Below are 23458 nucleotides of genomic sequence, written 5' to 3' on the forward strand. Positions count from 1 at the left end.
GTGCGCATTGTTTTTAAAAATATAACCTCAAGGTTTACTAGAAATAAGAAAATTCATACGAGTATATTTTTAAGAACAGTTCAATTTAATACTTCAAACATGGAAGAAAGTACTCCAACAGTTAGTTTGATATCATGTATGCATTTTGTCCGCCGTGGTGTGGCGAAGCCTGTTCCAGAAAAGGTGTTGATATGTTTTAACCCTAATATAATTTAGTTTAAAAAATGGTTTCTTATTTTTTAAATTGTAATGATTTTAGATTGAGTTAACTGAAAAGGAACTGGAGAAGATCATCAAACAAACCGCGGACGACCTAAGGTATATACTTAGCTCCCAAAACATTTCCTACAGATTTCATTACTTTCAGAATTGCCATTTTAATTTTTATTCTTATATACTTTTACTGAGCCGAATGAAAATTACATTAATTCTCAATCAATTCACTTCTACTCACGTTAAAAATTCTTGTGGCAAACACTGACATAGTATGTACTACCAGTGTTGTCAACTTTTTTTTTACTAACCCACCAAATTCAGCAGCTTTAACCACCAGAAACCGCTAAAACCTAAATGGCCTCTCAAACCACCAAATTTCCACTTAATAACGTAAAGATAACAACAACCTATATAACTTTAGTTATGTATGTACCTATGTATAAGTAGGTACTTAACTAAAGAGTAAAGATGAACGTCTTTAGAGGAATCATTGCCATTTACTTGTTCAGTTTGTGAAGAATAAATTTCTTGAGTTCAAATTTTTGTAATACGGTATTTGGTATTATGTTGTTATTACAGCAATTGCCTTCGCGTGTTAACCTTGCACGAAAGAAAGGCGATCAAACTTCATCTGGTTTCTCTGTTAAGTCTTGACAACATTCATCATGCTAAATAATCGGTCTATATCAGCATTAGAATGCGGCAAAACAAATAAAGATAATAATAACATAATTAAATGGACACCTGGAATAAGTTGGAGGAGGTCTATGCTGTGCAGCAAACTAGGAAATTAGAAATTAGATTCATCTAGGAATAAGTAAATAAACAAAACAAAATGTCATGTAAAGATGTGTTATCTGAATAAAGGCTATTATTATTATTATTATGCGTCTTCAAGGGTTAGAAACATAATAATAAAAATTAGTGGTTTGACGTCAAAGCTACCACTAACTTAAATAATCTAATCCACTAAGAAATCCACTAGCTACTAAAACCAAATTTTTCCCGCCGAAAGGTACGTCTAAACCACCAGATCTAGTGGAAATTCCACTAAGTTGGCAACACTGTGTACTACGTACTAGACTCGACAACGCAACGCAATGCTTGGTCACATTCAACGTAATCTATATAGCAGCAGTGCACTTAGTCGCCCGCGAGCTCTTCTGCGCGTCAGACGTACCACAATCAAAAACGAAACCAAAAAAAGTCGCAAAAATGCCTAGTTGTGGGTTAAGATACTGCAAAAATGATTCCAGTAACACTTCCAAATGCAACGGAATAACATTTCATCGGTATTAGCATTCTTATTTAATTATTTTCAATTAAAATACGAACATTCAATTACTAGGCGAAGACGCGCGCCATTTTGCATTGTCATAGAGTAGTAGATTCAGAGTGTAATGTAGGCAGAATACAGATCTATGATAAGACGACGATGAATGAAGTACTTACTCACGTAAACGAGTTTGTATTTTGGTAATATGTATTTAAAATATTACATACATTATGCATGCGTACATTATAATAATTTTATTATGGTACATATTTGAAAATATTTAAGTAATTTAAATAAGGTAATTAGCTATAGTGGACTATGGATCCATATTAATTATAAATTTTATAAAAAAGTGAATTTTTATTTTATCCACTTACTCAAATAGATTCTGCATTCATTCGAGTGTAGGCACAAAACTTTGTCACTTCTGCGGTACTGATCTATAGCAATCACTGCCCCGCCTCCCACCCTGCTCATGCCTCAAGTGCGACATGTTTTTTGTTCACAATAGCTACTCTAGTATGTAGTACTTACTACCTCAGTGGTGGCAAAGGGCAAATCCAAATGAATATAAAATTGCATACTCAATATGTATGATATTTTAGACTTACAGAGCAAGGTGATGATGATAGTGATGAGGAAGAACAAAATGCTGCCCCCAGGGAGCCCCCCGCTGACCCTAATGATGAGTTTAACTTTGCTAACTATGATCAAGAAGATTCAAGTAAGTATCCATTTTTAATTTGAAAATTGTAAGCCTATTTCAAAAATATAAATTGAAATAAAAGTGGTAAAAATAGGGTTGCGTCAACTTTCATGTAGACTTTTATCTATACTAATATTATAAAGAGGAAGAGTTTGTTAGTTTGCTTGTTTGAACGCGCTAATCTCAGGAACTACTGGTCCGATTTGAAAAAATCTTTCAGTGTTAGATAGCCCATTTATCGAGGAAGGCTATAGGCTATATTTTATCACGCTAATACTAGTAGGAGCGAAGAAATAGAGGAAAGTGTGGAAAAAACGGGGGAAATTATATGAAAGGGCTTATTTGAACACGCTAATCTCAGGAACTACTGGTCCGATTTGAAAAATTCTTTCAGTGTTAGATATCCCATTTGTTGAAACAGGCTAAAGGCTATATTTTATCATGCTAAGACTAATAGGAGTGAAGAAATAGAGGAAAGTGTGGAAAAAACGCGGGAAATTATTTGAAAGGGCTTATTTGAACGTACTGGAGCAATTTTTATGTTATTTGGCACACATGAAGAATAGACCACGTGAAAGGACATAGGTTTCTTTTTTTGCAGATAACGGTTTCCGTGACATTCCTAAATTACGCAGGTGAAGCTGCGCGGAACATCTAGTTGATAATAAAGTTAATAGTTAATTACAAAATACAAAATCCTTATTGTCATAAATAATTTACAATGTTCTTAAAAAGTGACAGTCCCCCAAACTAGGCGCAGCCTGTGCTATGGACGTGCTATGAATAATAAAAACGAAGGAAATGTAACTCTGCCAAAGAATATGTTCTACAATACTTGTCAAAAATGTGTACCTAGGTACACATTTTCAATACATTTGCAATATTTAGGTAGCCTTCAGCTGTACCAGGCTGACATAACATGACAGTTTGAAAGGAACCAAATTTAAAACGGTAATAGTATGGTATAGTAACAGTAATGTTTCCTTAGTTTTTATTATTCGTAGGGGAATAAGTATACTTACATATAAATATACATATCTATTTAGGAATAATAAAATAAATGTATATACATTTCTACAGATACTTTGTCTGTGTAATAACAAAATCATACTTACTTTTTCTATACTTTATGGTGTATGTATAATTTCAGCTAACCCAATTGGAATTGGCACAATAGCTACATTGCCTAATTTAGGGGACCTCGGTGATAATGTACAAATCAGAGTAAGTTGCTTTTACTTGTCTTCCCACTTATCCATGGCTACTTGTCTCTCTTAATCACATAAGAATATGGTGCAATTGTATTTTCACATTAGCTTAAAGTTTTGAGCAAGTATTTTTATTTAAAAAAAAACTTGAGAGGTGTCAAGGGACACCCGGATGGAACGAAATTATTTCTTATGTACAAAAAACTTGTATACACTCAAAAAAAGAACAAAAAAAACAAAGTGAGAGACAGAGAGAAACATGCGCTACTGGCTTACAACTATAGCATTTTTACTCTAGTTGTAACATACCAACACTTTGGTGTCGTGTCGTTACAACCTTTTCTGTCTAGCCCCCTTTTGCAACGCGCGATAAGGAACTTCGTTCCAAAAAAACAGTAGTTGACCCTAGCATATTCAAAAATGTTTAAATCATTAGATACAAACACTTTGTTTCTAAACACAATATTATGTACTAAGATATCTCAATCCTAAAAACCATTATGACGTGTGTTAAAATTGTTTAATTTAATCAATTATTAGACCGAGGGTCCTGATAGTGATGAAGAAGATGACATTATCAAGCCCGATGACAATTTACTATTAGTCGGCCATGTGGAAAGTGATGCCAGTGTTTTGGAAGTTTACAGTAAGTTTTATTTTCTTCTGAGTGTTATCTGCAATCAATCCACGTACAGTAAGGATATAACTAGATATATCATATAATATTATGCCAGTTTCAGTTTCAAATGAAAAGAGTACTGTAAAGCAGATCATTAATGATCCATACATCATTGAGCAATGTGGTCGAAGGCAAAGATGGACATTTGCAATGATGTTGTTGTTATAACTTCATTGGAACTGACCATCTATCCATCTTTTTGTTGTAGGATAATCTAAATTAGGCATTTTTAATTTTTTTGCCTATAAGTTATTTAAACATTAAATATGTGTGATCCAAATATTTTACTTATAGAGTTTTAAGTGTTACTTTGACATTTAAGTTTAAATCACAAGTAGCCCAGCTATTTCAACTTTAAATTGTTTTTTTAATATAATAATCACTGTTTAAGGACGCTATCACAAAAATTAGTATACACGTTAAGGATATTAAAATAACATTCAATACCAGCGCGCCTTGTACAGTGGCGGTTACGACGCTCGCCGCGTTCTTGATGGGCGAAAATGTATGAAGAAATTTGAGAGTGTTTCTTATTTTTCTTATAAATGGAAATGTTATTTATTTTTATATAAAATATTTAGCTATTCGTACAGGGGACTAATTAAGCAACAATTTTTTATATATATTTATTCTCCTTAGTTCAGTGTATTTAGCTATAATGGTACCTAATCAAACCCCATTTTTTTAATCTATTGCGATTATTGTGATGGTTAAAACGTATTTATGTGAAAATGTTGTATGCGGCTATAACATTTTTATAGTATAGACGTGGAGATGAATATATTATCTTTCATTTGAAACTAAAATATCTTTTCAGTGTGACTCCTAATTCTTTAAAATGGTACCTGATAATCGCTGATATATGTGAAAAAATGTGATAGCGTCCTTAATGATGGTATAATTATTTTTTTTAGTTTTTAACAAGGACGAGGGGTCATTTTACGTGCACCACGACATTATTCTGCCGTGGTTCCCGCTGTGTATTGAGTGGTTGAGCCATGACCCGTCTGATACACAACCTGGTAAGTACACTTTATTATTTAGAATATCAGTTAACTTTTAAATTACTTATAACTTTACTACATTATCCCAAAGTAAAAGACTGACGTGGTGTGAAGCGTCCATAGATATTATTCTATTATTTTACATGATAAATTTTAACTAAACATCTCCGCTCTGACACTGGTAACTCCTAAACGGGGAGGCATACACCAAAAGGAGAAGAAGAATAAGCTATACAAGGTTTTAACCTCTGTTAACATACTTTTCCAATATATCAGACAAGGACTAAACTCTGTTTAGCATTTCCATATTGTTAATAATCTTATAAATTCCTTCAAAGTACCAATTTAGTGAAAATAAATCTTGATTAATAATTTACTCTCCATTTAAAGGTAACCTTTGTGCACTTGGCGGTATGGACCCTGTGATACAAGTGTGGGATTTAGACATCGAGAATTGCCTGGAACCAGCATTCAAGTTGGGCAAGAAGCCTAGTAAGAAGAAGAAAATAAAACGAGTGGGCCACAAGGATGCAGTACTGGACTTGTCTTGGAATAGGAATTTCACGTTAGTATTAATAAGACATGTTAGCAACAACTTTCCGTGCAAGAAGGCTTCTTGTGCTCCTACATAAGGAACCATACATTTTAGCTAGTACTAAAACTTTATCATAATATTTTTTTCAACTTTTGTCTCTGGGACTCAGCTGATCTCGGACTGGCCGTGTAAGCATTGTCTAATACTTAGTATTTAAGATTCAATAAAAAAAACTATAATCCGTTTTCAATTTGTCACCTTGTTGTCAACCGTAGACAAAGCAAAAGCCGGTCCATAATTTTTGTTATCAACAGACTTCAACCATAAATAAAAGAGTATAATTCGTATGTATAGGCTTGTCACTCAAAAATCTGTAATTTTTCCTAGTGTGTGTGTTGTAGTGTGTGTAATGTTTTATTTGTTAAAAAGATGTATGATAAAAGCATAATTTCAAAATAATATTAGCTCGATGCACTCCTACACCATATAAACTATAACTTTGCAAAATTTCATTCACCTACATTTCTCCATATTTCGTCAAAAGGGATACAAAGTTTTTGGCTCACATATTAATATATAGATTAAGTAGTATAACATTAGATCATGGTCCACTTATTTTAAAGGCAATGTTAAGTGTACATCAAAGTAAGTACTTACCTATAAACTTTGTTGTCACGTTCTTATCAGGGAACAGAGTTTTAATATTAATATTTATTTTCAGTCACATTCTCGCCAGCGGATCGGCCGACAACACAGTTTTATTGTGGGATCTGGACCAGGGCACGCCGCACACTAAGCTAGATTACTTCGAAGATAAAGTAAGTCGAAAGTTATTGAAGCACTTTCATTTTTGGCATTGCACAATATGCATTTTAATAGTTAGCTCTTAAGTGGACTTTGGGTCAAATTTCACGACATTCCATTTTGAAATACAACTTTTTAAAATTATACATAAGTTACCTTTCAAATTGGTAGCAACTGTAATTTTGGACTCCGACTGGAACAAAAGCTAAGGCTAAAATACTACATGCTTCTCTTTTGTGGGTTTTGCCTTTGATGTATTGTGAAATAAATAGCTGCTGCGATTTAGCTGTTAATATAGGTACTCTATTTTTATCCTTTAGTGAACTGTCCTTTACATTATCCTTTCGGCTACATTGCAGATCAATTAACTTTTGTACCCCTTCTCACGGTTTGAACTTTTAATCCCAGGTGCAATCCGTATCCTTCCATCCACTAGAGGCACAAACGCTCGGTGCGGGCGCGTGCGACGGTCGCGCCCGGGTCGCGGACTGCCGCAGCCCCGACGCGCACCGCGCTTGGGCCCTCGCGCCAGAGATCGAGCGGTTCACGTGGGATGCACGGAATCCTTTCTGCTTTGCGGTACGTAGCTATAAACTTGTATTTAATGAGGGTCAATAGCGTATAGAGACGAAGCGAGGACCGAAAAGGGGTCGAAAATACATAGAAATGGCCAAAACGTCTATCTACAAAACTATATAGAAATTGAGTACAAAGTCTTTATTAAATAAACACACTGTATAGCGAAAATATTATAAACTAGCTGTCCCGGTGAACTTCGTGTCACTTTAAAACCTTCCCTGGACTTCTACGAATATTTTAAGACTAAAATCAGCCCGTACTGACTTAGTTCAGCCGTTTTCGAGTTTTAGCGCGACTAACACATTTGAAAATCCATTTTTATATATAAGATGAACTTAATTAATACTTAATATTATGAATAATGTTTCAGATAAGCAACAACGTGGGAAAGGTAGCGTACATAGACTGCAGGCAGGACGAACCGCTGTGGACTATTGACGCGCACGACAACGAAGTCACAGGTATCGTATTAATTGTTAATTATTGACAACTTCAAAAGGTCGTATTTAGATAGCATCATAATCTCTCCTATCTCCTGTACCCCCTTAGAGCCAGTCCACACGGCGCGTTGCGTCGGCGTTGCGTCGACGCAGCGCTGCCGTTGCGCTGTTTTACATACAAATAACCAAGGTGTTCACACGGCGCACTGAGTCGTCGCAACGCACACATGACGGACAGCAGCCCCAGCCCCCAGCAGCAGAAGCAGCAGTCTTAACGTCAACACCCCCTGTGTTGACGTTAAGACTGCTTCGTAATAACGCTGCGATGACGCAGCGCCCGTGTGTCCGGCTATGCGTCAAACGGCAGCGCTGCGGCGCGTCGACGCAACCCCCGTGTGGACAGGCTCTTAGGGTTAAATTTGATCGCAAAGCGACGAGTAGATGCATTTCTAAATTTGTATGGATTTGACAGATTTCAATTGCGTGAGACGACATGCAAATTTCAAATCTGTAAATTCAGTACAAATTTAGAAATGCATCTACGCGTCGCGTTGCGGTCTGAATTGACCCTTACTAGTTACTAATAAAAATATTTACACGGCTTGTAAGTATACATGGTCTACTTGACTTTATCTCTTTGAAAAAACCATACGAGCGAGCTTTATTTATACTAAGCATAGAATCTTTATCAATAAGAGGTTAAAATATTAATAAACAACTTGAAAGTTTACCATCTATAACTAACAGCCAGTTATGCCAGTATTATAGTACTCTGTTAACAGTATTGAAATTTGATGTCAATTTTAACTTATTTTTTCTTAATTTCAGGTTTAATATTAAACGACAAAGTTCCTGGAATGATGGTGACGATAGGCGCTGACGAGAAAATCAAAACATGGGATATCACCAGGTACACTGTTTTTTTTTGGTTCATTCATTCGATCGCACGGCATTCGGCAATGATGATTATGTGTCTATGATGTGATGTCCATTTACAGTTATTAGCACATTGGATAATTTAAACGTTTATTTATTTAAATGTTAGCCTTTAACATTCTTCGGTGATATAATCACAAGTAACATTGATATGAAGGATGAACTGACGAACAATTTTGAGTTCAATTTGTATACTAACTCCTTACATTGATCGTCGCAGAGGGGTGCGTAGCAAGTATCTAAGCCCTCTCTCTAAATCCCCATCCAAGCTCTAAAAGCGAGACCGCACTAAGCGACATTAAGGCTGGTTTTATCGTTAAGCGTTTCGGCAGCGCCGTTGGAGCGCCGCGCGTTCGAAGATGTATGGGGGCAGTAGTAGCGTTTTAAAGTCGCGCGCTTGAGCAGCGCCGTTTGTCCAGTTTGTTACTTTTTTATATTTTTTTATATAAAATAAGGGGGCAAACGAGCAAACGGGTCACCTGATGGAAAGCAACTTCCGTCGTCCATGGACACTCGCAGCATCAGAAGAGCTGCAGGTGCGTTGCCGTCCTTTTAAGAGTGAATAGGGTAACAGGGTAGGGAAGGGAATAGGGTAGGGGATTGGGCCTCCGGTAAACTCACTCACTCGGCGAAACACAGCGCAAGCGCTGTTTCACGCTGGTTTACTGTGAGCCCGTGGTATTTCTCGTGGTGCCGAAGCATGGCTCTCCCACGTCAAAGGCTGTTAGGCTGGTTTTATCGTTAAGCGTTTCGGCAGCGCCGTCGTATCGTTTTATAAAATATATTATATAAAAACGATACTACTACCATACCCATGGGCGTACCGAGGGGGGGGGGGGGCAGCTGCCCCCCCTGGATCATATTGACCCTACTAAGTATATTATCTAGTACTTTTATCTTTAAAAATTAAGAAAACGAATTTTTGCCTTTTGTTTGCAATACAATATTTTTACAACTAAAAATTATTAATTTTTTATTCTTTTTAAACACCTAGCTTATGAATCTGATTTTCCCCCCCCCTGGCCCAGAACCTGGGTAATTTGCCCCCCCCCTGGCACCAGAAACTGGTTAATTTGCCCCCCCTCCCCTGGCCCAGAACCTGGGTACGCCCATGACCATACCCATACATATTCGAACGCGCGCGCTCCAAAGGCCCTGCGAAACGCTTAACGATAAAACCAGCCTACGCTGCAGTGGAGCGACGCGACCTTCACGTTCCATAGCACTGACATTTCATGTCACGTCCGCTGCCGCTTAGTGCGGCTTAGTTCTTACGATTGACAAAGGATATGTAATGTGTATTTTGTCGTGCCGTATCGCATCGCTTCGCAGCTTATCTAATGACTGACATGCATCCAACATATTTTAGGCCAACACCGCAGCAGGTCGGCGAGCGCTCGCTGCGTGTGGGGCGCGCGCTGTGCGGCGCGGCGTGCCCCGAGGCGCCGCAGTTCGTGGCGGTGGGCGGCGACAACAAGCAGCACTATATCGAGGTGGTCGACCTCTCCGCCAACGACGAAGGTAATATTTTTTTACCGACTACGGCGAGGGAGTTTTAGATTTTAGAGTTTGTGCCGTAGTGGTTATACTACTGGTCCGACAATCGTAACAATTGATTTAACGAACGTAACAAAGGCTGTAATTATGTATTTTTTAAATAAAGCCTAATCTTATAGTCTGATCACAAAAAACTTGTTTTGCTGCACCTTGTTTACTGTTTTCATAGTACGGAAAATCAGCAACACAGTGAGCAGTAAATTTGATCGCAATTTATTTGCAGTACAACAAGCATTTGAAAGTTTATACTATACATATATATTTTTAGTTTTTATGAAAGACAATAATATTTATCATTTTTACTTTCAGTGAACAACCGCTTTGGATCGTATTTAACGACGAATGAACCAACAAATGAAGCTATGGAGACTTAGGAGTTTTACATTACTGAAATGTATGTATCATAATATTATTATTATCTATACTTATTAAACTGTTGACTGAAAACATGGTTTTTACATCATTAAAAAATCCTATTGAATATTATATTAACATTATTGAAAAATATGGCAGAGGTTTTAAAAAGACGATAGGCTTTGGTAACGTAAATAGATTTTATTCAATTTTAATATGACTTTTTTATATCACAAGTCTTATAAGGTCTTCAACTCTTATTTACAGTCTGGCACGCGGGTCACTGAAAACCGAATTGTTCGTGTTAATACAAATGTTTAGCTTGATTGTGTATTTGATGGATGAATCCCTCCACCAAATGACCTTAACTGTAACTTCAACCAATTATTAGCTTTAGGATTTATTTACAATGTAAATCTTATAAATGCCTTTTCTTGTTTACCCTAACCGGTATAGTTGATAATAATAATATCTATGGACCCTTCACACCACGTCAGTCTGGCCCCGTGCCGTGCAGTACCTGAAGGACTTGTGTTACAGGTAGCAGACAACGGAAATATATTTAATACTTTATACTATACATACATTCAAGATTTTTACTATAATAAACACATATTTAATACACATCCATGACCCAGGAACATTGAAAACTTTATGTTCCATCGGCGGGATTCGATCCCGCGACCCCCGGCATGAGCGTTGCCAACACGCCCAACCACTGAGCCACGGAGGTCGTCGAAAAAATCGATGTTTAGTTTGTACACAGTTGAAGTCCCTAGAAAGGACATAATATTTATTTTCGCTGGATAATGTACGGCCCCCGCGTGATAAATCATTGCGTCGCAAGTAAGTTGCTGACATAGATAATGTCAGGCAAAGGATTTTAATTAAAAAAATATTATTCTATATACGAAATTTATTTGCAACAGTATTCAATATATTAAAAACATTCAAAATAAATACAAACTATAAAGGCAATACATCTATAATTGCAATCCTAAGCTCTTAATACTGGTTTACAATTATGTAAAAGCCGTTCAAAATTTCATAAATCGATCACAAAATGTGAACACTCAGAAGGCAGTATTAGAATCTACAAAAATTGTTTCAAGGACCACAATACACTATAATATAATTTTATTTTACAAAATAAATTTTATAATCTCTCTAGTAACAAGTCTATTGCCAGGTTTCTGAGGTTTTGACAAGGTTTATGTGTCATTAATGTTTTTGATTGGATAATGTCAAAACGTAAACCAATCAAAAACGTTCAATATATTCCAGTCAACCTCAGAAAACATGCTAAATGAGTTATGTGATCAATTGTGACATCAAGGAAAGTGTAGTAAGTCACGTTTTAGTGTGTTTAGCTGTGCCTTTAGAGTAAATGCGTAGACAGCCACAAAACGACAACATTGAATACACAAGAGTTAATTGCTTTGTCAATATAAATTTTTCCCTAAATATGGAAAATTATTTACATAGCTAACAGCTAATTTGTAATATTTACCAAAACAAGAATAATTTGCTTTTTATATACTTACTCCCTTGCTAGCAAAAATATTTCCACAGTGTATAAATATTCAAGCTCTACTTGTTTTGCTCTGGCATATTGGAAAAGTCATATTATAAACAAAGACAGCGCACTTTTAATAGTTATTCACTGTATAGATATTTTTGATTAGCAAGGGGGTAAAAAAATCTAGTATAAAATACATCCGTATACTCTCTAAACAGCTATAGTAATATTGATATTAAAAAATATATGAGGTATTGCTATTTTATTGCAAATGTGCTAAACTTACCGGTAGCGACTTTGTAATCTGAGTTTAGAGACTATTGGTTACAGAAAATTGGTGAAAATGTTACCAGCCACCAGTGACATATACAGTGTGTTAGTGTAAACACCGTTATACTTGAAACCATCAAATGAGACCGCCAAAATAAAACAACTTTTTCTATGAGCTGGGAACTCAAAAAAAATGGCGTCTTCTTACCCATACGGATGCCCGGATAGGCAATTTGTATGGGTATGAAGACGGATTTTTTTGAGTTCCCAGCATTGTTCTCATAGAAAAAGTTGTTCATCCTAACTGGCTCATTTGATGATTTTAAGGATAACCGGTGTTTACACTAACATCTTGTAGTATGCCACTATATGACTACATGAAACTTGGACAATAATAATCTCAACTTTGTAATAAGACTATTCATAAAATAATAAACAAATATTGCAAACTCTTTGCCATAATTAATAATTTAAAAAAAAACAATTTTATATCAAAATAATATTCTTTGTTCAAAACATTTTGTCTAAGTTCCATGTAGACAATAGCGCTCTTAAAGGCGAGTCCGCACTAAGCTACGCTGCAACACGACGCGACACTTAGAGCTAGCGCGCACTACGACTTTTTGCCGCGCGATTATTTTACCGACCTACAAAAATTCAAATAAAATGTCACTTTACGACATACGCTATAGGTTTCATTTTACTCTACGCCACTAAAAAGCATCGGCGGCATGGGTCGCTCGATCAATGTCGGTAGAAAATGAAAGCTATAGCCTATGTCATAAAGTGACATTTTATTTGAATTTTGGTCGGTCGGTAAAATAATCGCGCGACAAAAAAGTCGTAGTGCGCGCCAGCTCTTATGGCCAACCCACACGTACCACAACCACACCACGTGATCGGGCGTATATTTCGTATTGCAAATGAACTGGACTACTCACACGTACCACATTTTGCAGTCGTTGTCGACCACTTATGTGATACCGACCACATCGCAATCACAAGCGAACTAGTGGCCGACCACATCGCAACCACAACGTTGCGTCGATGCAATGACAGTGCGCGCACACCGCCCACGCTCTTCCCCCCCTCCGTTTCATTGACTTTCGTACGTAACCACATCGCAAGTCGCAACTGCTGGCGACAACGCAACCACGTCGACATTTTGTCGGTACCACAACGCAACTACCAAAAGCTGCAGCGACACCATTCACCATCCACTGCTCGACGGCATTTTGTCATTGCGACGTGGTGTGGTTGTGGTACGTGTGGGTTGGCCCTTGTTTCATAGAATTGAATTTTTTTCTTTATTGGCTATAATGTATCTTGTCGCTCCTGCAGCATAGCGTCGATAAATGTGGTCTCACCTTGAATGTAATCGTATGAAGTAAGCCGCATTAAGCCACAACAACACTACGCGACACAAAACGTCATTACTATAGAGCGTAGTGTCGCGTTGCTCCGCTGCACTGTATCTTTGCTGCGGCTAACCACGTCTGACAAAAATTCAAATAAAATGCCACTTTATGACATAGGCTATAGGTTTCATTTTACTCTACGCCACAAGGGGAGGCAGCATGTGTACCTACAAAATAGAAAATTATACCTATTGTCTATGTCATAAAGTGGCATTTTTGTCGGTCGCGGCTAGCCACGTCAAAGATCGGATATTCACTATATTGTCGCTTAGTGCGGTCTCACCTTAAGGATTTAGAGAAGTTGATTCCTAGCAGATGGCGGATCTAAGTAATATGGTCGCGTTAAGTCAAATACAGTTAAAGACATAAGCCGACCACATGACGTAGGTCCGTCAACCGCCTAGGAATTTCCTCGATGGTATAAGATATTTACTGGATCTTAGTGACGGCGTCGTGTATGGCGGCGGCGACGTATTTGACGTTGTCGCGGTTGAGGCCGCAGATGTTGATGCGGCCGCACTTCAGGAGGTATATGTGGTAGTTGGACACCAGGTACTCCGACTGCTGCTGCGTCAGCCCCGTGTAGGAGAACAGGCCGATCTGCTTGACGATGTGGTCCCAGTTGCCGGGGGTGCCCAGGCTGGAATAGAGTGGATGTATTAGAATATATATTGCTGTCTCCTCTGTTATATTGTTTTTCAAGTGAAATAGCTCTGTAGCTCAACCATGAGTTTAAAAATATAGTTTTTTCGATACTCGATATCGACTACGTAAATTTTTAGTATGGCCAATTTTACAGCGCCTTTAGCGGTTACTTGCGGAACTAAAGTCGCCATACTAAAAATGTACGTAGTCGGTATCGAGTATCGATAAAAACTATAGCTTTAAACTCATGATAGAGCTACTGGACGGATCTTACTCTCAACAAACATCGGACCAATAACAGCAAACATTTTTAATTTATCAATAAATTGAAATGCTGTTATGATACGATCTTTTGGAGTTACGTTTCGCGACAGTGATATCTCACATTCCATATTTATTTAGAAAGCTATATTATGTAAACTGATATAGACTTTATTAGAACTTAAAATAATCAACTCACTTGATCAACTCCTGCCTCAGCGCCTGTCTCATTTCCATGACTCTGGAAGACATCATCTTGATGTGGTCTCTCCTGTAATATAAAAGTTATTTCATGAGATTATATAAAAATAGTATAGAATTAGAAGCATGGAATGATGTATGTTTGTCAAATGTAGGGTTGCCATCCGTCCGGATTTCTCCGGATTTGTACTAGTTTGAAGGGCGTCCGGGGTGCGTCCGGCCGGTTTTTTGAAAAGCGTCCGGGTGAAATCCAAACACTTTTGATGAGAGAAATTTAACTTTTGAGTCATGCAGCAATAAACGAAAGATAAAAACTCGCTAAGCATACGTACACGGTTTCTTGCACGGACTTGAGATAGTCAGATTTTTACAAATTCTTGTTGGAAAAGCAAAAATTGGAAAGACGTTATCGTAAATACTGTTTATGAGGTGTCCGGGGAAGTAACCACATTTCGGCCAAATGTCCGGGAATTTTGTCGTGCATGACCGGCGAAGGGAATTTGGGTGATGGCAACCCTAGTTAAATGCAAGTTTAGATTAGAGTGTATCAAAAATAAAATATACTACTGACAATAAGGTCGGAATTGTGATACTCCGGATCTGTCTTTAGCCGCGTACTGATTGAGCGAGCAGCCTCGCGAGGCAAATCCTCGATCGGTCAAGACGCAAGACGTGCCTCGTCCGAGGCCAACGTACGCGCTGCGTCGCACGAGCGTTTCGCGATCCGAGTCTCACGAGGCTGATCGCTTGGTAAGTATGCGGCTTTTAACATATACTTAATTCCTACGTAGAACTTTCGGGTTGTTTAATATATCAAGTCTATGTTTTAAGAAACAGGTCCGTATACTAACCACTCATCAAACAGCTTGTCATCGCTCAACGCGGTGGCAACGACGCGCGCGCCGTGCGCCGGCGGGTTGGAGTACATGCCGCGGACTATCCACGTCAGTTGGGACTTCAGCGGCGCGACCCGGGCCGCGCTGTTCACCACGATGGACAAGTTGCCCACACGCTCGTCTGTGGAGATGATTAAAAGTATAAAGTACTTATACCTACGAAAAGTAACTCCGTCAAAAAACATGCTCCACAATACTTGTCAAAAAAGTGTACCTTAGGTACACATTTCAATACATTTGCAATATTTAGGTGACCTTGAGCGGTACTAGGCTGACGTTACATGACAGATCAAAAGGAACCAAATTTAAAACGGTAATAGTATGGGAGTTACGATTCCTTAGTATTTATTATTCGTAGACTTGTACAGAGTAATTGGCAATTATTTTGAAACACATAATAGGCTACTACCACGTCGGGAAAAACTTTATAGACGTTACTTCATTTTTGTGAAGTGTCAGTGAGCGCGTCCAATCCGCTCGCTGTTTTCTCCCGATGCTTTGAGCTCATACGGAACGATTGTCTCATCGAATAGAGTTTGAAAATACTGAACTGATCTTGATAGTAGTATTTTCTTCCCTGAGTTCCACTCTATGCTGTGTTAAACACAGACACTATGTTACAGAAAAAATGGATTTTAGACTTAATTTGTACTTCATACAGGACGCGGGTACTGTATAAGACGCAACAAACATATTGTAGTCTGGTTACTAACTGTACAATCCAAAGTTCTTGGCGTAGGACTGCGCGCAGACGAGCTCGAACCCGCGCTGCACGAAGTAGCGCACCGCCCACGCGTCGTTGTCGAGGTCGCCCGACGCGAACCCCTGATACGCGCTGTCGAAGAACGGGAACAGCTTGCGTTGCTGTTCAATAACGCACAATGTTAATACTATCAGAGAAGTTGATTCCTGGGCAGATGGGGGACCTACGTAGTTTGGTCGCGTTACGTCAAACACAGACAGAATCAATTTCCTCAATGGTACATTGTTAGAGCAATTGAGTGATAGATGGTGGACCTACGATTAACGGCCGTTCCCAATATTTGATCTATCTCTGGTTTTGACCTACTAGAGATAGGAATAGCTCACAATTGACATAAAATGTATGTCTCTAATGTCAATTGTGAGCTATTCCTATCTCTAGTAGGGCAAAACCAGAGATAGATCAAATATTGGGAACGGCCGTTAGTGAAGTAATACGTCGCTACAGGGTGTCGTGGTGAATTGAGTTATTGATGCCATACATAACGCATTGTATGCCAATTGCCATAAGAGCAGCCCTGGCTTTATAAATAGGCTATAAAGGCCACAAACCAGGGGCGGCAGCGTCCCTGAGGTATATTTTGTACACTGTCTATGGCGACAATATGCTAATTATCCATCAAATCACCAACTGATGGGACGTTTATATTCAGCTACTGCCGCTGCTCCTCGCGCTGCCGGCAATATTTCCTGAATACTTCAGCGGCAGCAACGACGCGAGTGAGCGTTTACACTCAGCCCTCCACATACTTGCCGCGTCCGGCAATTTAGTATTTACATTTTCGCGCTGCCACATCCCTGCCCACTTTTTTGCCCGATAGAGCTGAATCTACACGGTCCTAAATTGTGCCTGTCCCACTCTCATACCATAAAATACGTACCTCCATAACATCGGCGATCTTTATCCACTGTTCCCTCGTAGGATCAATGCCAGTAGGATTATGCGCACAAGCATGTAAGATGATCACGGCATTCTCTGGCGCGTTGCTCAGATCTTCGATCATTCCGTCGAAGTCGATAGCTCGAGTGTTGGGGTCCCAGTAACGGTACACCTTGGGTGTCGTGAAGCCGGAGTTCATGAACACCAAATGGTGGTTCTCTGTAGATAAAATGGCGGATTGTTATTTTTTAAGACATTGTATAGCTTTTATCGCGGGCTTTGAACGCGGCGACCGAATCAAGCGTGACGAAAAACACCTAACATTCGTCTAACGTCGTTTCAGTTCGGCAGACTTCGGCTCGGTGTTTGCCAGTCTTTGCGACGTTTCCAGACTTCGGTACGGTGTTTGTGTGCGTGCGACTAGACGTATGCGAATTATTGCATAAGTTAAGAAATAATGGTATGCAATAGCTTTACCGCGTTTTTTTTTATTGAAGGCAAAAGTTGTTTTAGGTAATTTTGTAAAAAGTTTGTAAAGAAACCACTTACTAATAACTGATTAGAGACTGAAGATTAGAAGCCAGTGCGGCATTTGATCTTCTTAAACGCTATTCAATAATTCAACATATCTAATTATTATAGTCTGGTGACCGACTGTAGATCGGAAAAAAGGTGATTTTGTGAAGTTGTCTAATGCAATATTTTATTAAATTAAAAGTAATTAATTATTACTTAATACTTGTACTTATATTAGGACAGAATAAAGAGTGTAGGAAATAGACACATTATCGTATCATTGTTTTCAAAAGAAGGGTAATCCAATACTTAAGTTATTCATTCAGATAAGAATATGTCGAAAACTGGTTAGTGTGCAAAAAATTACGTAGGCATTTGATAACAAAGATAATGGTAAATGCATCTTTACGTGCAAATTTTCGGGGAAAAATATTTGACACAATGCCAACAAAATTTTATACTTACTTAAAAAACATTCCGTTATTTTCCTAGTCTATTTTGAGATTGTTATCATCTATTTATGTTTCGACGTCTGCAAAATGACTACGACACACGGTACAACGAAGTTTATCAATTTCCTTGAACTTGCTCGCACGTTATTGATAATAATAATCATTATTGACGCTAGTGACCCCATAAGAACACCATGCTATCATGGAAAACCTACTTACTTCGTACTTGATAAAATTTTGTAAGTACAACTTATATTCTTTAGACGAGCAATTCTTGTATATACAGTGTGTTAGTGTAATCACCGTTATCCTTGAAACCATCAAATGAGCCTGTCAAAATGAACAACTTTTTCTATGAGAACAATGCTGGGAAGTCTCAAAAAATCCGTTTTCATACTAGACAAATTGTCAATCCGGGGCCCGGGCATCCGTACGGGTATGAAGACGGCATTTTTTTTGAGTTCCCAGCATTGTTTGAAAAAGTTGTTCATTTTGACGGGCTCGTTTGATGGTTTCAAGGATAACGGTGATTACACTAACACGCTGTATTATATAATTGGAATCTCGGAATCGCCTCCAACGATTTTCATGAAATTTAGTATATAGGGGGTTTCGGGGGCTATAAATCGATCTAGCTAGGAATCATTTTTAGAAAATGTCATTTTATTCGTGTTTTATCGAATACCGAGCAAAGCTCGGTCAAATAGCTAGTGATAATAAGTTTTAATATCATCGGGTATGTTTTCCATTCCATCGCAGTTTTGGAGATATAGCCTGGTGACAGACAGACGCGACGGACAGACAACGAAATCTTAGTAGAAACTAGAATCCTCAAAATGGCAAATTTTTATATTTATATGACTGAACGCGAGTCTTATACTAGGAATAGTAATATCTACATGAGAATACCACTAAAGTATTTTCAATGCGTATATTGTTATTTCTTAGGTTTTAGCTTATCAGTTATCTCAGTGCCGCGGTCGTTCATTACTCCACAAAACAAGTGGATTACGCAATAATCATTGTAAGATAATTAATAATGTCGTCATAATTACTAGTAGACTTCACCCCTCCGTTAGCTATCATATCTCTTAAAATGAATTACGCAACAAATATTGATCACATATATCGGATATTAGACGAATATCTTAAATGATCGATGGAATTATACGCGTCAATCAACATTATTATTAGCATGACATCAAAAATTGATAAGCTAAAAATAGTGCTTAGATAATTGAAGATGTGAGTGGAAGAAGCAGGCAACTGGCAAGTAACAACAGTTAAATACTGTCGTATTTTACATAAATCGAGGCTTTAGAGCCGGGAAGATGATTTGAAATAAAATAATGTGGATATTATGTATAGCCAGATGATGAGTAGATAACTTGTTTTGTTAACAAGTTTTGTTAAAATTATGAAAGATAAAATGAGTATGCCCGGCGAAGATGCCCGGTCGCGCACTAGCGGCCAAGTCTTGGGACAACTATCTGAAGATGGAACTCTCTGCCGTTCGTCTTCTCCCATTTCCGGTAGAGTATTCCGTTTTGAAGAATCAGACTGTCCCATTGCACCCAGTACGCCTTAGTGACAGCGTCAGTGGGTGCAACCTCACTCCAGATTGGTTTTACGTCACCCCGTTTCTTCCATGTGATGATGTGCCGAAGGTCGTCATCTCTTTCTTGAGCCTCCCTCATAGCATTATTCTCCCAGAGACCCAAAGGACTTGTTCTCGTTAACTTTAATGTTTCTTCGTTAGATTCCTGCTTAACACAGTGTTTGCAGTCTTCCAAACACGGCCTTCGTGAAAGTGCGTCGGCATTGCCATGCGTCTTTCCTCTGCGGTGTTCCGTCTTGAAGTCATACTCCTGTAGCTGATCAATCCATCAAGCTACTTGACCTTCTGGATTCTCGAATTGCAGTTGCCACTTTAAGGCTGCATGATCATTGATCAGTTCGCAGTAAAACTGTCTGTCGATGAGATATTTGTTGAAATGTTGTAGCGTCTTTACAACAGCCAAGAGTTCTCTTCTTGTCACACAGTAGTTTCTCTCTGGCTTAGATACAGATTTGCTGAAATATGCAATAACAACTTCTCTTCCATCCTGTTTTTGAGATAACACCCCTCCGATGGCCGTGTTGCTTGCATCCGTGTCGACTATAAACTGACCTTCAGTTTGTGGATATTGGTGTTTCACACAGATGTTTCTTCAGTTTCTGAAAAGAATCTTCAGAAGTTTCATCCCAACTTAATTGTCGTTTATCTTCTGTCAACTTTAACTCTTTTTAAAAAATAATATGTACTTTGGTTACTGTTTGTTGACTCAAATAAACTAAAAAAAAAATGTCAGCAGATGTAATGGTTTGGCTATCTCCGAGAATCCCTTAACAAAACGCCTGTAGTATGAGTAATGAGCATAGGCCGAGGAATGCCCGCACTTCGGTTTTGTTCTTAGGGGTTGGCCAATTTTAACTGCTTCCAGTTTCTCCGGGTCTGTCTGGATTCCATCACTGGAAACTTAAATGTAAATGATAGTGACTTTTTTAATGTTTAAATTGTTGGTTATTTTAAGTAAGTATGCTTAAGGAAGTTTTTTTTAGTTACATTTGTTTAGTGTAAGGAACAAAACACTGTTTAACTGTCAAACATTAAATAAACAAGTTGATTTAATGTTTTTTTTTGTTTATTCGATTAAATTATAAAGGATTTAGCGCTTTTTTGATGAATTAAAGAAATACCGAAAAACCGGGAAACCGGTTTTTGAAAAATCAATACCGCTCGTATTATACCGGTATTGCAAAATTCCTAATACCGCCATGCCCTAGTGGTGACTGATGAAGAGCGTCCAAAAAATATATTATAATATAAACCTTTGTATGCATCTTGGTCCAGTAAATAAGATGGATCATTTTTGAATTTTTTGATCAATTTTGAATTCATTCTGGGGACAATTGAAATAAAGGGGGCTAATTAATTATAATTATCACTATACCTACTTTATTTTTTCTTTAAATTTAAAAAAAGTTTTTAATTTATCAAAATAAAGAGACGACCTCTGTGGCTCAATTGATTGAGTGCATGAAGCTATTAATACAAAGGTGTGGCAGCTCAAGCCGATGGTCGCGGGTTCGAATCCCGCCGACGGAACAAAAAGTTTTCAATGTTCCCGGCTCTGGAGACTGAATGTGTACATGGGCGTACCCAGGTTCTGGGCCAGGGGGGGGGGGGGGGGCAAATTGCCCAGGTTCTGGTGCCAGGGGGGGGCAAATCACCCAGGTTCTGGGCCAGGGGGGGCCAGGCAAATCAGATTTTTCATAAGCTAGGTGTTTATAAAGAATAAAAAATTAATAATTTTTAGTTGTAAAAATATTGTATTGCAAACAAATAGCAAAAATTCGTTCTTAATTTTTTATTTTTATAGATAAAAGTACTAGATAATACACTTAGTAGGGACGTCAACATGATCCAGGGGGGGGCAGCTGCCCCCCCCCCTGCCCCCCCCCTCGGTACGCCCATGGATGTGTATGAAAATATATTAAGTGTATAATTCAGGGATCGGAACCGGTTTTGCAAAACCTGTTAATTTCGTTCGATAAACCGATATAATTTCGTTCCTCCATAAAACCGGTAAATTGATAGAACAAAATTTTTAAGCTCTCACAAACCGAAATAAACCGGTTTGAGCGGCGTGCGGCTCGCACCTTTGCATCGCCGCGCTGTTGCCGCTCCGCGCTATCTCTCATCTCGTCGCACGCGCACCTTTCTTCTCTATCTCGATTCTCGCATGCGCGGGGTTTGTTTACTATTACTTCGTTCGTCCTTCGCTGCGAGTGTTGGTTTCTTCTTTTTGTAAATTATCAATAATTATGGGAAGAAAAAAGGAAAACAAAATATATTCGATGTTTGCATTTGACGAAAACACAAAAAAGTCCAAATGTTTAGTGGAAGGGTGTAGTCCATATTTAACCATATTTATATAATCTGACAAAAGTTGGTTTAGCTATTCCACCAACAAGTGTCAGCGTCGAGAGGCTTTTTTTCTCATTAAAATTTGTACTCAACAATTTAAGAATGCGTTTGCAAGACTCCATAATAGATGATGTAATTATTGTTAGAAATAATTGTTTGTATTCCAAATAATTTCCTTAAATTTATGCCCCAGTCGGATCATTGTTGCCATTTAATAACGAGTAGTTGGGCTATTAGTCCCCAAAAATTTTGGTCCCAATGGGACGAATGACCTGAGATAATTAAAGTATTTAAACTAACGTTAATAACTGTTAAAGTCTCGTAAAACATTACATAAGGTTATAATTTTATAAATAGTTTTAACGAATGTAACTACACTGATTTCAGGCATTTTTAAATTTTAATATTTGATTTATTATATAAAAAATGTAAAATAATATATTTTGATATAAATTATAACCACAGCAATTACTTAATGTAACATAGGATTATTTTTGTTAAGGATGGTTTTATAGTAGAGCGTTTCGCAGCGCCGTTGGAGCGCGCGCGTTCGAAGCTGTAACAAACGTATGGACGAACGGCGCTGCTCAAGCGCGCGGACTTTAAAACGCAACTACTACCCCCATACATATTCGAACGCGCGGCGCTCCAACGGCGCTGCCGAAACGCTTAACGATAAAACCAGCCTAAAAAATTGTAATATTATTGAAAATAAGAAAAAATAATGTATGAAGAGTATTACTCATACTTCAATAATTATAATAATATTATTTGAGTTACCTACTGGCAATTCTAATATTTTCAAACTGTATTATGAACTATAAGTTCACAATTACAAGGTACACCTAAGATGTTTTATAATAAAACCTGTGAATTTATTTTATAGAAATAATCGGCCAAGTGCGAGTCGGACTCGCGCACGTAGGGTTCCGTACCGTTAAAGAGGAAAAAAAATGCCAATTTTTTTTATATGAGAGACCCCCTTAATTTTTTATTTTATTTAAATATTATTATTAATTATTGAAGTACACATAATATAATTAAGGCATTTATGTAAATTTCAAGTTACTAGCTGTTACCATTATTGATTACGAGCAAAAAAGGCAAAAAAAATAACGTTTGTTGTATGGGGGCCCTCCTTAAATATTATTTTTTTTGTTTTTAGTATTTGTTGTTATAGCGGCAATAGAAATACACAATCTGTGAAAATTTCAGAAGTCTAGCTATAGCGGTTCTTGAGATACAGCCTGATGACATACAGACGGACAGACAATGAAGTCTTAGTAATAGGGTCCCGACTCCCGTTTTTACCCTTTAAACTCAAACTCAAACTCAAAATTTTTTATTCAGAATAAATTTTTTCAAATATTCTCT

The 23458-nt window shown here is 37.9% G+C and overlaps 2 protein-coding genes across 2 annotated transcripts in view; one reads left to right on the top strand and one right to left on the bottom strand.

The window, feature by feature from the left end:
* On the top strand, window positions 1-10627 carry LOC121729750 (periodic tryptophan protein 1 homolog). The gene is made up of 14 exons (XM_042118369.1): window positions 1-183; window positions 260-318; window positions 2098-2216; window positions 3349-3422; window positions 3947-4052; window positions 5000-5107; window positions 5480-5654; window positions 6346-6442; window positions 6837-7007; window positions 7378-7468; window positions 8276-8357; window positions 9753-9904; window positions 10250-10334; window positions 10562-10627. The coding sequence occupies exons 1-13, from the start codon at window positions 100-102 to the stop codon at window positions 10312-10314; spliced, it is 1383 nt and encodes a 460-aa protein (XP_041974303.1). The 5' UTR covers window positions 1-99; the 3' UTR covers window positions 10315-10334; window positions 10562-10627.
* The window catches only part of LOC121729751 (aspartate aminotransferase, cytoplasmic), a 23939-nt gene continuing 10956 nt past the window's right edge, over window positions 10476-23458 (bottom strand). The window contains exons 5-10 of the mRNA XM_042118370.1: window positions 17148-17365; window positions 16218-16368; window positions 15460-15625; window positions 14607-14678; window positions 13935-14141; window positions 10476-10577 (exon numbers count right to left, since the gene is read on the bottom strand). Coding sequence (XP_041974304.1) covers window positions 10556-10577; window positions 13935-14141; window positions 14607-14678; window positions 15460-15625; window positions 16218-16368; window positions 17148-17365 — 836 coding nt within the window. The 3' untranslated portion in view covers window positions 10476-10555. The remainder of the gene's footprint in view (window positions 10578-13934; window positions 14142-14606; window positions 14679-15459; window positions 15626-16217; window positions 16369-17147; window positions 17366-23458) is intronic.

The sequence above is a fragment of the Aricia agestis genome, chromosome 8 (assembly GCF_905147365.1).
Source record: "Aricia agestis chromosome 8, ilAriAges1.1, whole genome shotgun sequence".
Lineage (NCBI taxonomy): Eukaryota > Metazoa > Arthropoda > Insecta > Lepidoptera > Lycaenidae > Aricia > Aricia agestis.

Coding starts and splice junctions, on each gene's coding strand:
- LOC121729750 (XM_042118369.1), top strand. CDS start 100: ATGGAAGAAAGTACTCCAACAGTTAGTTTGATATCATGTATGCATTTT. Junction 4,053..4,999: donor CAGTGTTTTGGAAGTTTACA/GTAAGTTTTATT, acceptor TATTTTTTTTAG/TTTTTAACAAGGACGAGGGG. Junction 6,443..6,836: donor TAGATTACTTCGAAGATAAA/GTAAGTCGAAAG, acceptor TTTTAATCCCAG/GTGCAATCCGTATCCTTCCA.